This window comes from Vulpes vulpes, chromosome X (assembly GCF_048418805.1).
Source record: "Vulpes vulpes isolate BD-2025 chromosome X, VulVul3, whole genome shotgun sequence".
Lineage (NCBI taxonomy): Eukaryota > Metazoa > Chordata > Mammalia > Carnivora > Canidae > Vulpes > Vulpes vulpes.
In genome coordinates, this window is record NC_132796.1 from 26580240 (window position 1) to 26596096 (window position 15857).

The window sequence follows — 15857 nt, forward strand, 5'->3', positions numbered from 1 at the left end:
TCTAGCCACAGCTTGGCACATAGTGGATAATAAATATTGTTGAATATATAAGAGAACACCCACTTAGAAAACCAGAATGTGTTATATGGAGGCCAGTTTGATTTAGATGCAGAACATGCTTGAGGGTGAAAGCCTGGGCTCATGAATTATTAGAGGAAAAAATTAAATGCTGTCGATGGGGAAAAATTGAGAGCTCTTCTTCTGGGCCTATTTTTATGTGCCAGATCCAAAGCTGAGTGTAACCTTTGAGTTACTTGAGTGGATTTTCCTCAAGAGGAGGCCTTATTAGCTCTGCCTTCTTAATCCTAGTGATTTCTTTCCTGGAGGAGATGTTCATGTGCACACATTCAGAAGTTCTATAGTTTGAACTGCTTTTAGGCTTTTCCTCTGGTCTGAAGCATTAGCTAAGGGATAAGAGGACACCAGAGACCGTAAAATTGAAGGGAATCCCAATGGTGCCATCCGCTCAACAAATGGTTCCCGAGTGGGCACATGACAAGGATGTTAACATAGTCATATCTACAAATTGATCAGTGTTTTAGCTTTGTCATCCTATATTATCATGCTAGTTTCCATATTATTTCTACTTTGTCTACCTGCCTCGTATATTGTTTTTACTTCTCATAAGAAAGTTGAATACATTCTGTCACCATAATGACGTTCCTCACTTAAAGAGCCACTGTATTTACTGAGTCTCAAACACATCACTAATACTTTATTTGCTGAATGCTGATTTAGGGACCATCAATGCCCAGTGAGCTTGAACATTGGAAAAGGGCAAGATCCCAAAACATGGTTAACTGGAGTCGCAGGAATTTGTCTCTAAGAGTCCAAGGCAAATTCACAGGGATTCATGGAAGAAGGAAATTCGAAAGAACAACAACAACAAAACAAAAAGACAAAGGATTCTTTTAATATTCATTTGAAATAGCTGGTATTAGAGAAGGTATGCAAATGTGGAGCATATGGGATATAAAGAAAAGATCAAGTCATCTTGATTTTTTTTATTGTGGTAACAGCACGTAATGTGAGCTCCACCTTCTTGAGAGTTTTCAGTGTACAATACAGTAGTGTTAACTCCAGGCCCTAGGCTGTACAGTGGGTCTCTAGAATTTACTCCTCCTGCACAACTGAAACTTTATATTGAACGGCAAGTTTCCGTTTCATCCTCTCTCTAGCCTCTCATAATCACTCTTCCACTGTACTTCTAAGAGTTTGACTACATTGTCATCTTTAAACAAGATAGAAAAAAAGTACCATTTTGTTTCCAGTCCACTTAAAGTGAAGACAAGGAATCACAGCATCAGATATATCTAGTTATTGTTTCAGATAGTCAACAACATGAACAACAGCAATTCATAAATGAGACCGAATCAATTTCAAGCAAAGTTGAAAAATAAATGGACATATTTCAAGCCTGAAATTATTTTTAAAAATCTAATTGTATTCAACGAAAGGAAAGTTTTTTGAGAGTTTAGGGGGGAAAATGAAGTTAACCAACTCCTTGTTGAGATTTATTTTTTGGAAGTCTTTTAAGCTAAAAGCTGTGTTGCTGAGATCAAGGACATGGGCTAGAACAGAGTCCAGCCTGCTTGCAGATCTGTGATACTATGGAGAAATAGTTTAGTGCCCATGCAGCATCTTGAACAGCTGTTTGACTCTCAATCCTAGGCCTGGGCTGCTTCCAACAACTACTGGGGAAGTCACTTCCTACTGACGATAATGTTGTTAAGTTTTGAGCTGACTTTGAGAAATCTCTGGTGAAAACTCAATCTGTTCCCATGGTCACTTAGAGAATTAGGTCTTAGGTCATTGAACCTAAACCCTAAATTTTGGAAATTCCTTCTGAAGCAACTGTACAGATGAATGGATTATTAGGAGACCTTGTGACAAATTAATTTATATCCATTCTCAAGAGGCTCAGCCAAAATCTGAGACTGTTGAGTGTGAGTGGTGAATAATTTCTGAATCATGCCATTTGTCTCTATCAATATAATCCAAAAATGGAACCCTTGTTTTGCTACACATACACACCCTCACCCATGATCATTTCAAAGTCTTTCTCATCTCCATAAATGGTATCATCATTTCCCCATTTGTTCAAATCAGAGACTTCAGAGTCATCCTGGACTCTTCACTTTCTCTTACATTCCACATCCCATCTATCTTAAGTTCTATCAGCTCTACTTTCAAAATATATCTTGGGGGATCCCTGGGTGGCGCAGCGGTTTGGCGCCTGCCTTTGGCCCGGAGCGCGATCCTGGAGACCCGGGATCGAATCCCACGTCGGGCTCCCGGTGCATGGAGCCTGTTTCTCCCTCTGCCTGTCTCTGCCTCTCTCTCTCTCTCTGTGACTATCATGAATAAATAAATAAAATCTTAAAAAAAAAATTATTAAAAAAAAAAACAAAAAAAACAAAATATATCTTGGGTCAAATAATTTTTCACAATGTCTATCATTTCCACTCTAGGCCAAGTCATCATTGTCTCCTTCTTTTTTTTTTTTTTGAGAGGCGACCGTATTGTCTCCTTCCTAAATGACTTTAGCACCCCCCTAACTTTCTCCCTGGTCTCAGTTTTGCTCCTCCTACTGTCAATTCTCCATAGAGCAACCAGAGACAACTTTAGGACACAGGAAACCAGATCACATCATCCCTGTTTATGGTTCCCCAGTGGTGTATCTTTATGCACAAAATAAAATCTATTCCAAACTGTAGCAGACAACATCAATTATTATCTGGCCTTTGCCACTTGCTACAATGTATCATTAGCCCATCTCGTTATTCCTTGAGCACAGCAAACCTGTTCTTACATCTTTTGCATTTGCTGCTCCTTCTGCCTAAAATACTCTTCACTCAAGGTCTTTGCTTGGCTCACTCACTCAGAACTTTGCTTGTATAAATATAACCTCCTCAGATAAGCCACTATCCCTCATTCTTTCTCTATTCCTGTTTTGTTTATTTTCTCTTTATAGTACTGACTTGATAGGAGTTTATGTGTTAATTTATTTGTTTACTTGATATTTCACTCAGTAAAATCTGAAGGTCCATGGGGGCAGAGTCTCGTTTTGTTCACTCCTGTATCTTCAGCCCTGGCATAGGGTAGGCCCTCAATAAATAATCACTGAGAGAATCACTATATTCTAGGAGTCTGAATTATGGTACAGTTTTTCCTAAAATAATTTTTTAGGGAATAGAAAGAACACAGAAAATGATCAGAGGGGTTCATTTGAAATTAAATGACTGTTGGGCACCTGGGTGGCTCAGTGGTTGAGTGTCTGCCTTCGGCTCAGGTTGTGATCCTGGGGTCCTGGGATCAAGTCTTGCATCGTGCTCCCCACAGGGGGCCTGCTTCTCCCTCTCCCTATATCTCTGCCTCTCTCTCGGTCTCTAATGAATAAAGAAATAAAATATTTAAAAAATGAAAATAAAAAAAGAAATTAAATGACTGTGTAAAAGGGTCCTGTAAAGGCAAAGTCCTATATGAATATTATTTTAAGAATATTTTTCAAGAGAGCAAAGTATTTTGATTAGAAATAGATTAGAAAGAGGACTTTGGTAGGGAAGTTAATTTGTAAATTATTCACATTTTATTTTATTATACTCATTAAAGGAAAATGGAAAATCCTAGATGGCTCCATTCTCAAGTTTTGATGATATAGCTAGTTTTCAGAAGACTCTCTCAAATGTCTAGAAATGTAGTTCTAAAAATAATTTAAAAATCTTTTCCATTCAGCAATCCTAAATATGACTGCATAATATGTGAAACTTACACAAAAGTAGTTTACTCCATTAGGGATGAAGGATAGATCAAAAAGATGTCTATTTCCAAAGTAACATTCAGATTTCTATTTTTTTCTCGACTTAGCCAAATATTTTGTTTTTAGGAAATTTGCACTTTTTATTTAAATTGTGAAGTTTATTAGTGAAAAGTTACTTTTGAGATGTTTTATTATCTTAGCATCTGTAAGCTCTGCAGCCATATTCTCCTCATCTCCACCTGATATTGTCAAATTTTATTTTCTGTTTTTTTTTTTTCCTTTATCAGTCTTGCCATGAGTTTGTCGATTTTCTTAACCTTTTTAAAGAATAAACTTTTGGCTTTGTTGAGCAAAAAAAAAAAAAAATGTCTATTTGTCTATTTCCTCTAACAACACAGCGAAGCAGAGAGCGTGGAGTAGATATAAGTAACAGTGAATTTGCAGGTGAACCAAACTTGTTTAGAAACTCTAAGAGGCCAGGTCATTGAATGTTAGAATGAATTACCCTATCACAACCTCTTTTTGTTGTTTTTCAGAGGTGCTTAGGAACAATGCATTTTTTTTTTAACACAGATCTGACTTGAATTTTAACGTTCACAAATGGCACCTAAAGACATATTCTATTTATGTGGAAAGAAAGCACCGGGAACTCATCAAGCTGACACACATATGTACCCAAAGGAAGCAGGCCAGCATTGATAACAGAATTAGCTTAAATAAATGTATAATCAACAATGTGATTCCAGGATAATTTTATTGAATTTCTGAACCTCTCTCTCACTTTGTGGTGACTTCTGAAGAAATCGAACATGCATAATATACGACCTGACAAATGAACAAGTAAACTACTTTATTCAAGCCTTTTCATTTGTCAGCAGCATCCATGCAATAATGGCTTTCTGTCCACTGTTTTAATAATGTATGTATTGATTACTTCCATCTAAATCTTAACCAGAAAATCTCAGGAAGCTTTGAAGGTGTCCTTAAGGGTCTCCAGGGAAGGAATTACAGAGATATTTAAACTGAAAGATGAAAGCCTAATGACAAACAATTTCATTAGTACAAATGCAAACAAAAAGTCATTACCTACAGTGTTCTTCTAATCAAGACCTAATCTCCATTTGGATTTGGGGTAGGATGAAGGGAGTTAAATAAGCTCATGGTTTATTGCAGTTCTCCTCAGAAATTTCCCACTATGATTTGCTCCTTTAAAACTCTCTCTAGGTTAATCACAGAAGTAGACAAGTAATAAATATCACTTTAGTGACTGCTCAAGTAAAACAAAGGAAGTCAGTTTTAAAAATATATCTGGACCAGAATAATACACACTAATTGAAAACGAGTCAGTCTAGTGAGGCAAGTAATGAGGAACCGTAAAAGCCAGGATAATGTATTCAAAAGATATAAAAATTGGTCAGTTTATATTTGCTAAGGCATATTTGAGCTTTAATTATTTATAACACTTCACTGCATATGGAGCATTATTTTATTAATTAGGCTTGAGAGCCATTCCAGTAGCAGTTGTTATGCTGCCCAGCTGGTTTGGGGAACACAGACCCACTCCCATGGGCATGAGAATTTCTTTGGGGAGTGAGCTTGCAGTCCCTAACTACCTGTGTGGCCTGTTTTGGAATTTTACCTATGAGAAAACCATATACCCCTCCATCAAAGTGATTGAGAATGACGATATATTTTTGCTTTAAGAGTGTAAGACCCACGATATTTTGCTATAAAATGTTATCATTAATCTGCAATGATACACAAGGAAAATATAAATTACCTCTTTTATAAACATCCTGGCTTATAGAAAAGTGAAAAATACTTTCCTATAGTTTCAATTTGTGACATTCTAATGGGATTTGGATTATCATAAAAAGCAACAACCAGGGGTATTAATAATTTACAAGAGATAGTAAGCAGGGGATTTGAAAAAAAAAAGTGACACATCAAATCCATGGAGGACAAGTTTATGATAACAAGTGACCCATCTTGATACTAAACATTCTATGTCAACAGTATTTGAATCAAGAAACCCATAAAGAGCAAGACAATTTATAATCTCAGAAAGGTGGCAATGTAAAACAAGTCTACAAATACAAAATCTGTCAAAGACTAGATCTTGACAGAATTTTGTGCTGATTATATTTCCTTTCTCTCTTCCCAAGTTCAGAAGATCAGATAAAGAGACCCGGTTTCAAGGATTTTCCTTTGTTCTTTTTGCCAATAGGCAGCAAGAACATTACTAACAAGACAAGCATTCCATTGCAACTATAAAAGGGCTACTGCATAAATGTGACAAAACTCTGAGGAAACAGGATGCTAAAGTGTTCTCTCATCAACACTTTGGAGCGATGATGTTCTTCGAGGGAGGAAGAGTGTTTTGTGACAAGAATTTTTCTTAGGGATACAAAAAGAAGCTTGTGAAAACACTGGGTCAAACCACAAGTAAAAACTGGGCATCAAAGCAGCTCTACACAGTACGAATAGATGCTGAGTTGATGGATGCAAATAAACAAAAAATCCTGCAGTTAGGAAGGACCATCCCTCTGTCATCTTTCTTTCCCTTCCTTTGGCCTTAGTAAACCAGAGGAGAATGAGTAAGGTTAAGATTAGATCACTGATTGATTTTTTTTTTGCCTTCCTCCTTCCCTTCTTCCCTTTCTTCCTTAGTTCCTTCCTTTCTTTTTTTTTTTCTTAAGGATTTTATTTATTTATTCATGAGAGACACAGAGAGTGAGGCAAAGACATAGGCAGAGGGAGAAGCAGGTTCCCTGTGGGGAGCCTGATGTGGGACCCAGTCTCAATACCCAAGGATCACAATCTGAGCCAAAGGCTCAGAAAGAGACGGTCAACCACTGAGCCACCCAGGTGCCCCAATTCCTTTGTTTATCTATTTAGTGTCTACCTTGTACCAGGCACTTTACAAAGTGCTCAGTATAAAAATGACAATCCTCTCCCTTAAAGAAGGCTTCTTGGAGCACACGGTTTAGTGAAGGTGATTGATAAGAATCAATTACACATAGATGTGATGACGAAGAATGTTAAGTTGCAGAAGGAAAAGTAGACAGTATATGAGAGCATGTAGAGGAAGATCGGCTCAAATGTGGGCAATGGGGAAAAGCTTGCTCGATGTCTGAGCCAAGATATATAGGATAATTAGATGTTAACCAGGAAATTATGAAGGGGTGGGAGTAGGTAGAGGGGGCTTCAGACAGAAGACCAGTGTGTTCCAAGCACCACCTATGAAGAACACAGAGAACTCAGAAACCAAAAGAAGGCAGTGTATTAGTATCCAGAGGGCAAAAGGAAGAGGAGTAAGAAAAGAGAAGGTTGGGGCCCTTGCTGAGGATGTTGTCTTTCCTCCATGGCATTGAGAAGCCACTAAAGAGTACTAAGATAAGGACTGACATAATTCAATGTCTGTTTTTACATAAATCACTCTGGCTGAAACATAAAGACTGCACTGTAGGGTAGCAAGATTAGATCCAGAAAGGTTAGGAGAAATTGTCTTCTATAACTATGGTGATGACTGCAATAGACAGAATCAAGAACTATTTTGGAGGCCAAATGACCCAGTGACATATTGGCTGTGTCAAAGAAAGGCTTGGCCTGTCATCCTGAAAAAATGACTATACTGGTCTGCTCTGTTGTTGTTTGGACAGGAGAAAGTATTTAGTTAGATTTTCCAAGCTTTGGGGTTTTGCAGATTGTAGCCACAAAAAGGTAAAAAAGCAAAACATCTTAGGGTCTTGGGAAAGAGCTACTAAAATGTTTTATGATTGAATCTAAGTTGGATTTGGAGGGAGGTAAAGATAGAGGAGGTGAAGATAGAGGAGTAATGGAATTAATATCTAGAACCCAAAGTTACCAATGGGCTGGAAGTCCTGATAAGTCAAAGAAGCGTAAGAGATGGGCATCTGAATAAGCACACTAGTTAAGCAGGGCTTAATTAATTTCAATCTGGGGCATGTTACCCACAACTCTGGCATCAACATCTCCCAAAAGCATGTTTCTAGTCATGAGATCCCTGCATAAAAGGACTGAGAATAAGTACTACCATTTTACTACTGTTAGCAAGTAACCATTCCAGTAACCAGGGATACTGAGGGAGTATTTCTAACAAGATACTGGCTAGCAGGGACTGTGGCAATTATTTGGACCCAATTTCTCATCTTACAGCTGATGGACAAATTAGCAATCACAATCTAACTTTTGGAGGAATGTAACTGCAGTCTCTCCTGACTTCCAGTGCACTTGTCCAATGATTCATCTTTGGTTTCTAGAATTAGACTAAAATTACACCTTTTGTAGAAATTCTGTCTCATTTCTTTATATCATATAATGCATTCTATTTAAAATGCCCTTCTGTCTCAATGGGTGCTCTTCTACACATACGGCAGAGTGTTTTGACTATTTATTGAAAGTAAGAACATTTAAAAAATGTCACTATTATATTCCACCCTACCACAAAGCTAATTTAATGTTCTGAATTTTATGAAGGGGAGTGGCTAAAGAAGAAACTGTCAGTTTCCTTGGCAATTTTTTTGCAAAGACTCCTGGATCTTTCTTCATATTCCCTTCCCTTTGAGTAATCTTCTATATTCTCTTTTCTGGAATAGTATAAACCCTTGACTTTTCTTCAAGATGCCATCTTTGGCTGTGTCTCCACAGAGATCTGATCTCTCTTTAAGTGTTGAACATACAAAAGTGTTACCATTTTATCAAACTTCTGTTGTTTGGTAGTCATTTACTTGGTTTGCTATTCATTTCTGTTCTTGTGTCTTTGGTTCTCATTTCAAGAACACTTGTCAGTATGTAATGTATGCCAGACACTTTGCTAGCTACTAGGGTCTTGGAGGCGAGCAAGACCAAATCTTTGACTTCTCCACTCAGAGCCTAGTAGAGAAAACAGAAATAAAAGAAAGAGCGCGCGCGCGCGCATGCGCGCGCACACACGAGAGAGAGAGAGAGAGAGAGAGAGAGAGAGAGAGAGAGAGAGAATTGATCACTGTTGGAGGATGCTAGTGAACAGCTTTTATCCTGAAGGCTGGTAAAGAATCCTGCCTATCATATATGAACTATACACTGGATGCCCAAATAGTGGATGAATGAATGACTTCTTTTTTTCCACAGAAGTAGTCTGGCTAATTAATGAAGAAGAAATGATAGGAATAGACAATTATCACATTTCAACTCCTAGTCATTGATAATGAATAGCTGCCAAAATCATACACTCAAAAGAGAAAACAAGACATTATATACCTTCTGATGATGAAAGATTACACTACCATCAATGAAGTAGTCTTATCAAAAAAGTCAAACCTGAATATGATCAAATCTGTTGAACTATACTGCTTGATATGGTAGCCACTAGGCACATCTGGATATTGAGTACTTGAAATGTGATTAGTCTGAATTGAGTTGTGCTGTAACTGCACATTTTTACAGTGTCTGTTGAAATGGCAATATTTATGGTCCTATAGTTACAAGATGTAACCGTTAGAGCAAACTGGGTGAAACTGTATAGGGAAACTACTATTTTTGTCACTCACTGTGAATCTATAATTATTTCAAAATAAAAGTTTTTTACAAAATGTATTTAAGAGACAAACTAACCAAATGCAATGTGTAAACCTTGTTTCAACTCTTATTTTTTTTAAAAAAACCTCTTATTTAAATAGAAATACATTAAGATATTTAAGACATGTATGTTAAAAGTGGAAATTTAAAAATTGCCCAGATGTTTGTTAGAATAAAATTACTGACATTTAAAAAGCATAATAGTAGTCATGTGGTCACTTTGAAAGAGTGGATCCTTATCTTTTGATATAATTTCTCAATTATTTATGAATTAAATGATCCATGTCTGATACTTATTTCAAAATAACAGAGGACTGCTAGAGGTCTAGAAGAAGTAAGATTGGCCATGAGCTATAATTGTTGAAGTCTTGATGGGTATATGGCTATTTATTACAGGATTATGTCCAATTTGGTAGATGTTTCATATTTTCCATAATAAAATGTCTTTAAAAGTTGCTAAAAGAGATGGGCAACTTTTTAGAGGATATTATTCATGCGGACGCTTTTGACATTTAAAATAACAATGGCTTGGATTATTTATAATTGACCCTTGGACTAGCGGAATGAAGTTTTCTCATCAGCTTAATTTCAATCAAAACGCATCTTAAAATAGTCACTAAAATAATAGTCACTAAAGATGTTTACTCTGTGCAAGGCACTAGTATTAAAAACGTCCTACCCTGTGTACATCATTCTGCTTCTGCACCGCTGGAAAGTCGCCTCCAATGGGTGCCTGCCGGCTTAACTCATCATCTTTCAGCTGGAGCCATACCAGAAGTTCCTGAAGAGAAAGGTGCAGACGCTTCCACTGGTCAGAACTGGCTTCCAAGTGAGACCTGAAAAGCAGCAGGAGCAAACTAGGTCAAACAAGTATCTAGAAGGGTCATGAATGATTCTAACAACAAAAAAAAAAAGCAGCAGGAGCAAACTAGGTCAAACAGTATCTAGAAGGGTCATGAATGACTCTAACAATCCCACTGAAGGTACACTGGTTTGGTTACTTCCATAATATACAAACCTATCATCTAGCAGTCTTCAGTAAAAATCTAGTTATCTGCTTTTGGGAGCCATATATATAATGGGGGCGTTTTGATGGCAATTTCAAGGGTAGACAGTGTTTAGCCATATGTGTATTTCCTCATGCAGAATTCTGAGACTTTTGGCATGAAACATACACTGGAATGGATTGCTTTTCCACAGTGTTGCAGTCAATGATTCTTAATGTTTCTGGTAGAAAAAAAATGGCTCCCAGTGACTAATATAAACCGCTCAGTTTTCAAGTGACTCATGCTAGTACTGGAATTCTTCCTGCTTTGAGAAATGGAAAGGTCTCTCCCCACATTTTGACTTTTCCATTTCTGCACCCTAGGCAGCCTCTTCCATCGACTCCTTCCATCTGGCATCTGTTCCTTTCTGCTCCTCTTCCCATATGCTTCTCCTTTTCCTCTACCCTTCTTTATTCGTGTGCACCTGGGATTTGTTTTCACCAAGTTCCAACATTTTCCGCTTTGTTTCCTTTGTGTAAAATGTACTGAGACAACAACTCACGTGGAAAAGTAAAATCAGACATTTGCCTGAAAGCCTCCCCCAAACATGAATAATTTAGGCAGGAGAATGAGTGCTTTACAATCAACTGTATTTAGAACATGTTAATCCATAGAAGCCATTTAAGAATATACAAATGAATGATCTGTGCTATAAAATCCACATTTCACTTGAGGATGAGAAGCTAAATTAACCAAATAAATCATCATCCGGAAAGCAAAGAAGAAACGTGGAGTGTGAGCAAAGCTCTATCCTCAGGTAAATCGAGAATTATGCTGCATTACTCACATATCATCAGCAATTACGAATTAATTCATAAAAATTAATGCTGCTTATAACATAAATGTAATATAGTCTCTAGTGCTGCAAAGATTGAAGTGTCAAGCGACCAAGTAGAATGACATTTCCCTTTGCTGTTGGGTAACTTCGCCTGACATTTCAAATGCAATTCTCCTGCTGGACTTAGTCAAACAGAATCACCAAATTGCGCCTAAGTGCTGGAAATAAACTGTTCCAAACTTTCCGAGGGATCATTTTCTTTCTGAAGGGTGATACTTACTAGTCTTTAAAACATGCAAATACAATGACCCATAAGCTTAAATTAAAAAAAAATTATACTAAAGAAGTAACTGGAAAATCATACAAAGATGTAGGTAGAAAGATGTTACTTCTAGAATTGCTTATGATTGACACAAGGTAGGAAGAACTGAAGTATACACTAGGGAATCGGTTACACATATAATAATGAATTCATACAATGCAGTGTTTGAATCTTATGGATCCTATGCACTGTTCGGTGTGATGATGTCAGCAAATATTTAGGGATATGGAGATCGCCCTGTCAGTTGCTAAGTGAGAAATCAAGTTACAAAAATGTCTATAATCTATTTTTCTAAAACCTTCATGTATGTCTGTGTATTTGTATATACATTTGACTATGCGTGAAAAAAATTCTGAGATGACAACTAGTGTAGCCCTCGGAGGTAGATTTAGAGCTGATTTATTCCTTCGGCTTTCTACTTCTCCAAACTGTCAGAACTGTCTTTCTATTATGAGCAATATAAACGTTATGTCCAGAAAAACGGAAGGCATTTCATCAGAGGAATTAAACCATTCGAGACTCAAAGGGCATTATCTAATAAAGGAATCCGGAAATACCATAAACACCACAAATTAAATATAATAGCGCAGACCGCATAGAGTGTAGAGGTCCCTTCTTTGCTGTTCCAGTTCCCTTTCTCTTTCACTTATCACTCTCCCGTGATAAGCCCAAGTGAGAATTCCCTATGCAAGATGTTAGCTGTTTAATGGCACGTGATGCCTACTGGTTACAGGGATTCCCTGGGGTGTCTGGAATTTGCAGCGTGGTTCCCTCAAGGGTGAGCGAGGATATCAAGCAGGACATGTGGGAAGGTAGGGAGAGAGAGGCACGGTCCAGATGTGCAGAAGCAGCACATGGGAGAAAAGGCTCTGGTTAAATTAAGAAGTTTTGAGCGCCACTAAGTCCCCATAAGTGTTCGGCAGTAGAGAGAGTGAAAGATAAGGAAAAATGTAGAGATGCCTAATGCTTGGCCACCCTCTCTTGGGTCGAGGAAACAAAATATCCCTGTGGTGGAGAGGCCTGGAGGAGGATAAAGATGCTGAGGGGCAGGCTGCCTATGGTGAGGCGTCCAGCTGTGGCTTCATTCACACAAGGCACTGCTAGAACCCCGAGTCTAGGTGAAATGGTGCTGACTAATCATTACCAGGTCAATGAAACCCTTTGTGTCCCTAAGAGAGAAAAAGAGCTCTGAGACCCAGGGAATTCAGTTCTAAAGGATCTAAGAGAAACCTCAGAGCAGGAGACGGGGAGATTGTTAAGAGCCAGGGAGGCGGGTCCACAGAGTTAATAGAGGAGCAGAAAGATCCAGGACATCGGCTGACAAAAGGCTCTCATGGATCTGGAGGATGGAGTTAGATAACACTTTGGAATGTTTCGGAACCTTAACTCCATATCAAATGACTATTTCTTTTCCTTGCTAACACATGAGAGTGGTGAACAAGAACCTAAGGAGGCGCACCTGGGTGGCTCAGTGGTTGAGAATCTGCCTTCAGCTCAGGTAGTGATCCCGGGTCCTGGGATCGAGTCCCACATCGGGCTCCCTGCATGGAGGCTGCTTCTCCCTCTGCCTATGTCTCTGCCTCTCTGTGTCTCTCGTGAATAAATAAATAAATAAAATTTTAAAGAAAAGAACGTAAGTAAAAGGTTCATAAAGGACAAAGGATACTGGGTAAGGTGGGAGAGGAAAAGGCAGTACAGAGAAAGGCCCCTGATTGAAACCCATGCTTACAAAGATATTCAATCTGAAGCCATGGTTCTTCAACTCAGTGTGCATAAGAAACGCGTGAATAGCTTGTTTTAGGTACAGACTCTCAGGTCCTGCCTCCAGACTTTCTGTACTTAAAAAGTATTTTATTTATTTATTTATTCATGAGACACACACACACACACACACACACACACACACACACGGAGGCAGAGATACAGGCAGAGGGAGAAGCGGGCTCCATCCAAAGAGCCCGATGTGGGACTTGATCCCAGGACTCCAGGATCACGCCCTGGGCCAAAGGCAGGTGCTAAACTGCTGAGCCACCCTGGGATCCCTGACTTTCTGTACTTTTAACAAAAACTTTCACAAGTCAGTGGGTGAACTTGAGGACTATTCTTTACGAAAGAATTTCTTAAAGTATTTCCTGTATGTCCTAAACATTACTCATCAGTCTCCAAAGGGCAAAGGTGGCATTTGTCAAGGACATGATTTTGAAGGCGATCTAAACGTAATAAAGTACCATGAGCTCCAAAAACATTTTCTTTGGCTATGCTAAGCTTGTAAAGTGTCTTCAAGACACATTTCTAATGCAGTTGTTGGAAGGAGCTGCCTTATTTTTATTTTCTAGATCATATACCAAATATTTCCAAATGATTAACCTATGTTTATATTGGGAATATCTCTCCAGAAAATGTTTCTGTTTGTAATGACTCTTTTTCCCCCCTCCTGGTTTTATCATAGGCCTTTAGGGCTGGAAGGAACCTTAGAGATTTCTGTTCAACCCTCTTGTTTTGCAGTTGTGGGAGCTGGGATGGAAATGTTTAAAGACTGCGCTGAAGCACATAACTTGAACTGTCCTATTTAGACATGGGAAGTGGAAGTTGCAGATTTTCCTTATGTGAGAAAATTCTTAACCTTAGTTGTTTTCAGCAAATGCTTTTGGATTCCTGAGCAAAAGCCTTCCTGCTGATTGGCAAATTTACTCCATTTACCCCTACCCACTCAAAGGAAAATAAACGTGGAGGTTTGAAGGGGCATACTTAGCTCCTATCTATTTTCTATTAATCTTTATTAGTGAAGACAAGAGCTGAGGGGCTACTAGCTTTTAACAAGGCAAGTGTTGATCTTTAATAAGCAGATCATTTCTACAATTTGTAAGGTTTAGGTAAAATGCAGAACCTTTAGGTGTGTTGGGATACAATGCTTGTCTTTAAGGAACTCTTTAGTGTCAGGGTGCTAAGAATTGCAACAGGCTACTGACGATGGTCAGATCTCTAAAACACAGATATTTCAGGTATGATTGGGTTGATGTCTCATTTGAAATCCTTATTAGAACTTGACTCTGAAAGGCACATATTCTTAAAGCAAAATGTGTTACTTTGAAAGCAGTTTTCACTTTGACTCTCTTTAGAAAACTAACAATGTACTCATATATATTCCTGGGTACCCTTGTGTAATAAGATAGCATTTAAGCATATAGAAAGAGGAGGTAACAATGCAGAAGTAAGGGCACCTGGGTAGCTCAGTGGTTGAGCATCTGCCTTTGACTCATGCTGTGATCCCAGGGTCCTGAGATCGAGTCCCACACCAGGTTCCCTGCAAGGAGCCTGCTTCTCCCTCTGCCTGTGTCTCTGCCTTTCTTTCTGTGTCTTTCATGAATAAATAAATTAAAAATATTTAAAAAAAGAATGCAGAAGTAATAAGGAATCATAGACATAGAATGGGAGCTTTGGGGTCTTTAAGTAAAGAGAGAGAATTAAACTCAAAGAGAAGTAAACTTTTTTTTTTGGTCCATCTGGGCCATGAACTCCAACTTTCAAACATAATTAACATTCCAAGAGTAAGAGAAAGGAGGTCAGAAATAGTCAATGTCTAAGTTGCATTTTTTCCCTCAAAAGTAGAAAGACTGTGCCTCCTTTTCCTCTTTGTTTATTCTCCATCATAGAAAAATCTCTAAGCTATTTTAACTTTTAATACTGATTACTCTCTAAGAGTTTCATTGCTGTTCTGGACTACATAATGTTGGTAGTCTTGTCTCTCAAATTAGCATTCAGAATTCCATAAAAGTGAGTATTGGCATATAACATTTATAAGTTTTTCTCCAAAGTATGAAAACCTCACAGAATGTAAATTTTGCTGAAATTGTGTTGACAACATATGTGCTTCTCATGGTTAATAGTATATACGATACTCTGGAAAATATACTCTGGTGGCAAATTGAATTGAAATCTGAAAATCTATTTCTTACAGAAAAAAATTCCCTAGGCTACTTCCCAAATTATTAATATTTTCAAAATGAAAGATGCAAGGTTATGGAAATGGAATATTTTAGAATGAGAAACACTTTCTTTGACTAATCACAATTTTGATGTTGGATAATGCCATCAATAACTGTGTGTGTGTGTGTGTGTGTGTGTGTGTGAGAGAGAGAGAGAGAGAGAGAGAGAGAGAATGTGCACATGTGTATGTATGCATGTAAGTAAAAATGTTTTACTTTATTTTTCTGCCACTTAAAAGAGTTAGTGTTTTGTTTTGTCTAGTGGCACTCAACTATCACTGAGTATTTACTTTTTCCTTATACCTCTTGGATAAAATGTGATGTGATAATGCGTAAGGAACAGATGGCATATACTTTCCTTGAATTAAATTATGAGATGGTACCC

General features: G+C 38.0%; 1 protein-coding gene across 7 annotated transcripts in view; it reads right to left on the bottom strand.

Annotated features, from left to right (window-relative positions):
• Window positions 1–15857, bottom strand: part of DMD (dystrophin) — a 2426617-nt gene that overhangs the window by 346405 nt on the left and 2064355 nt on the right. For all 7 annotated transcript variants that reach the window (XM_072743155.1, XM_072743156.1, XM_072743160.1 and 4 more), the window contains one exon: window positions 10020–10176. In XM_072743155.1, coding sequence (XP_072599256.1) covers window positions 10020–10176 — 157 coding nt within the window. The remainder of the gene's footprint in view (window positions 1–10019; window positions 10177–15857) is intronic.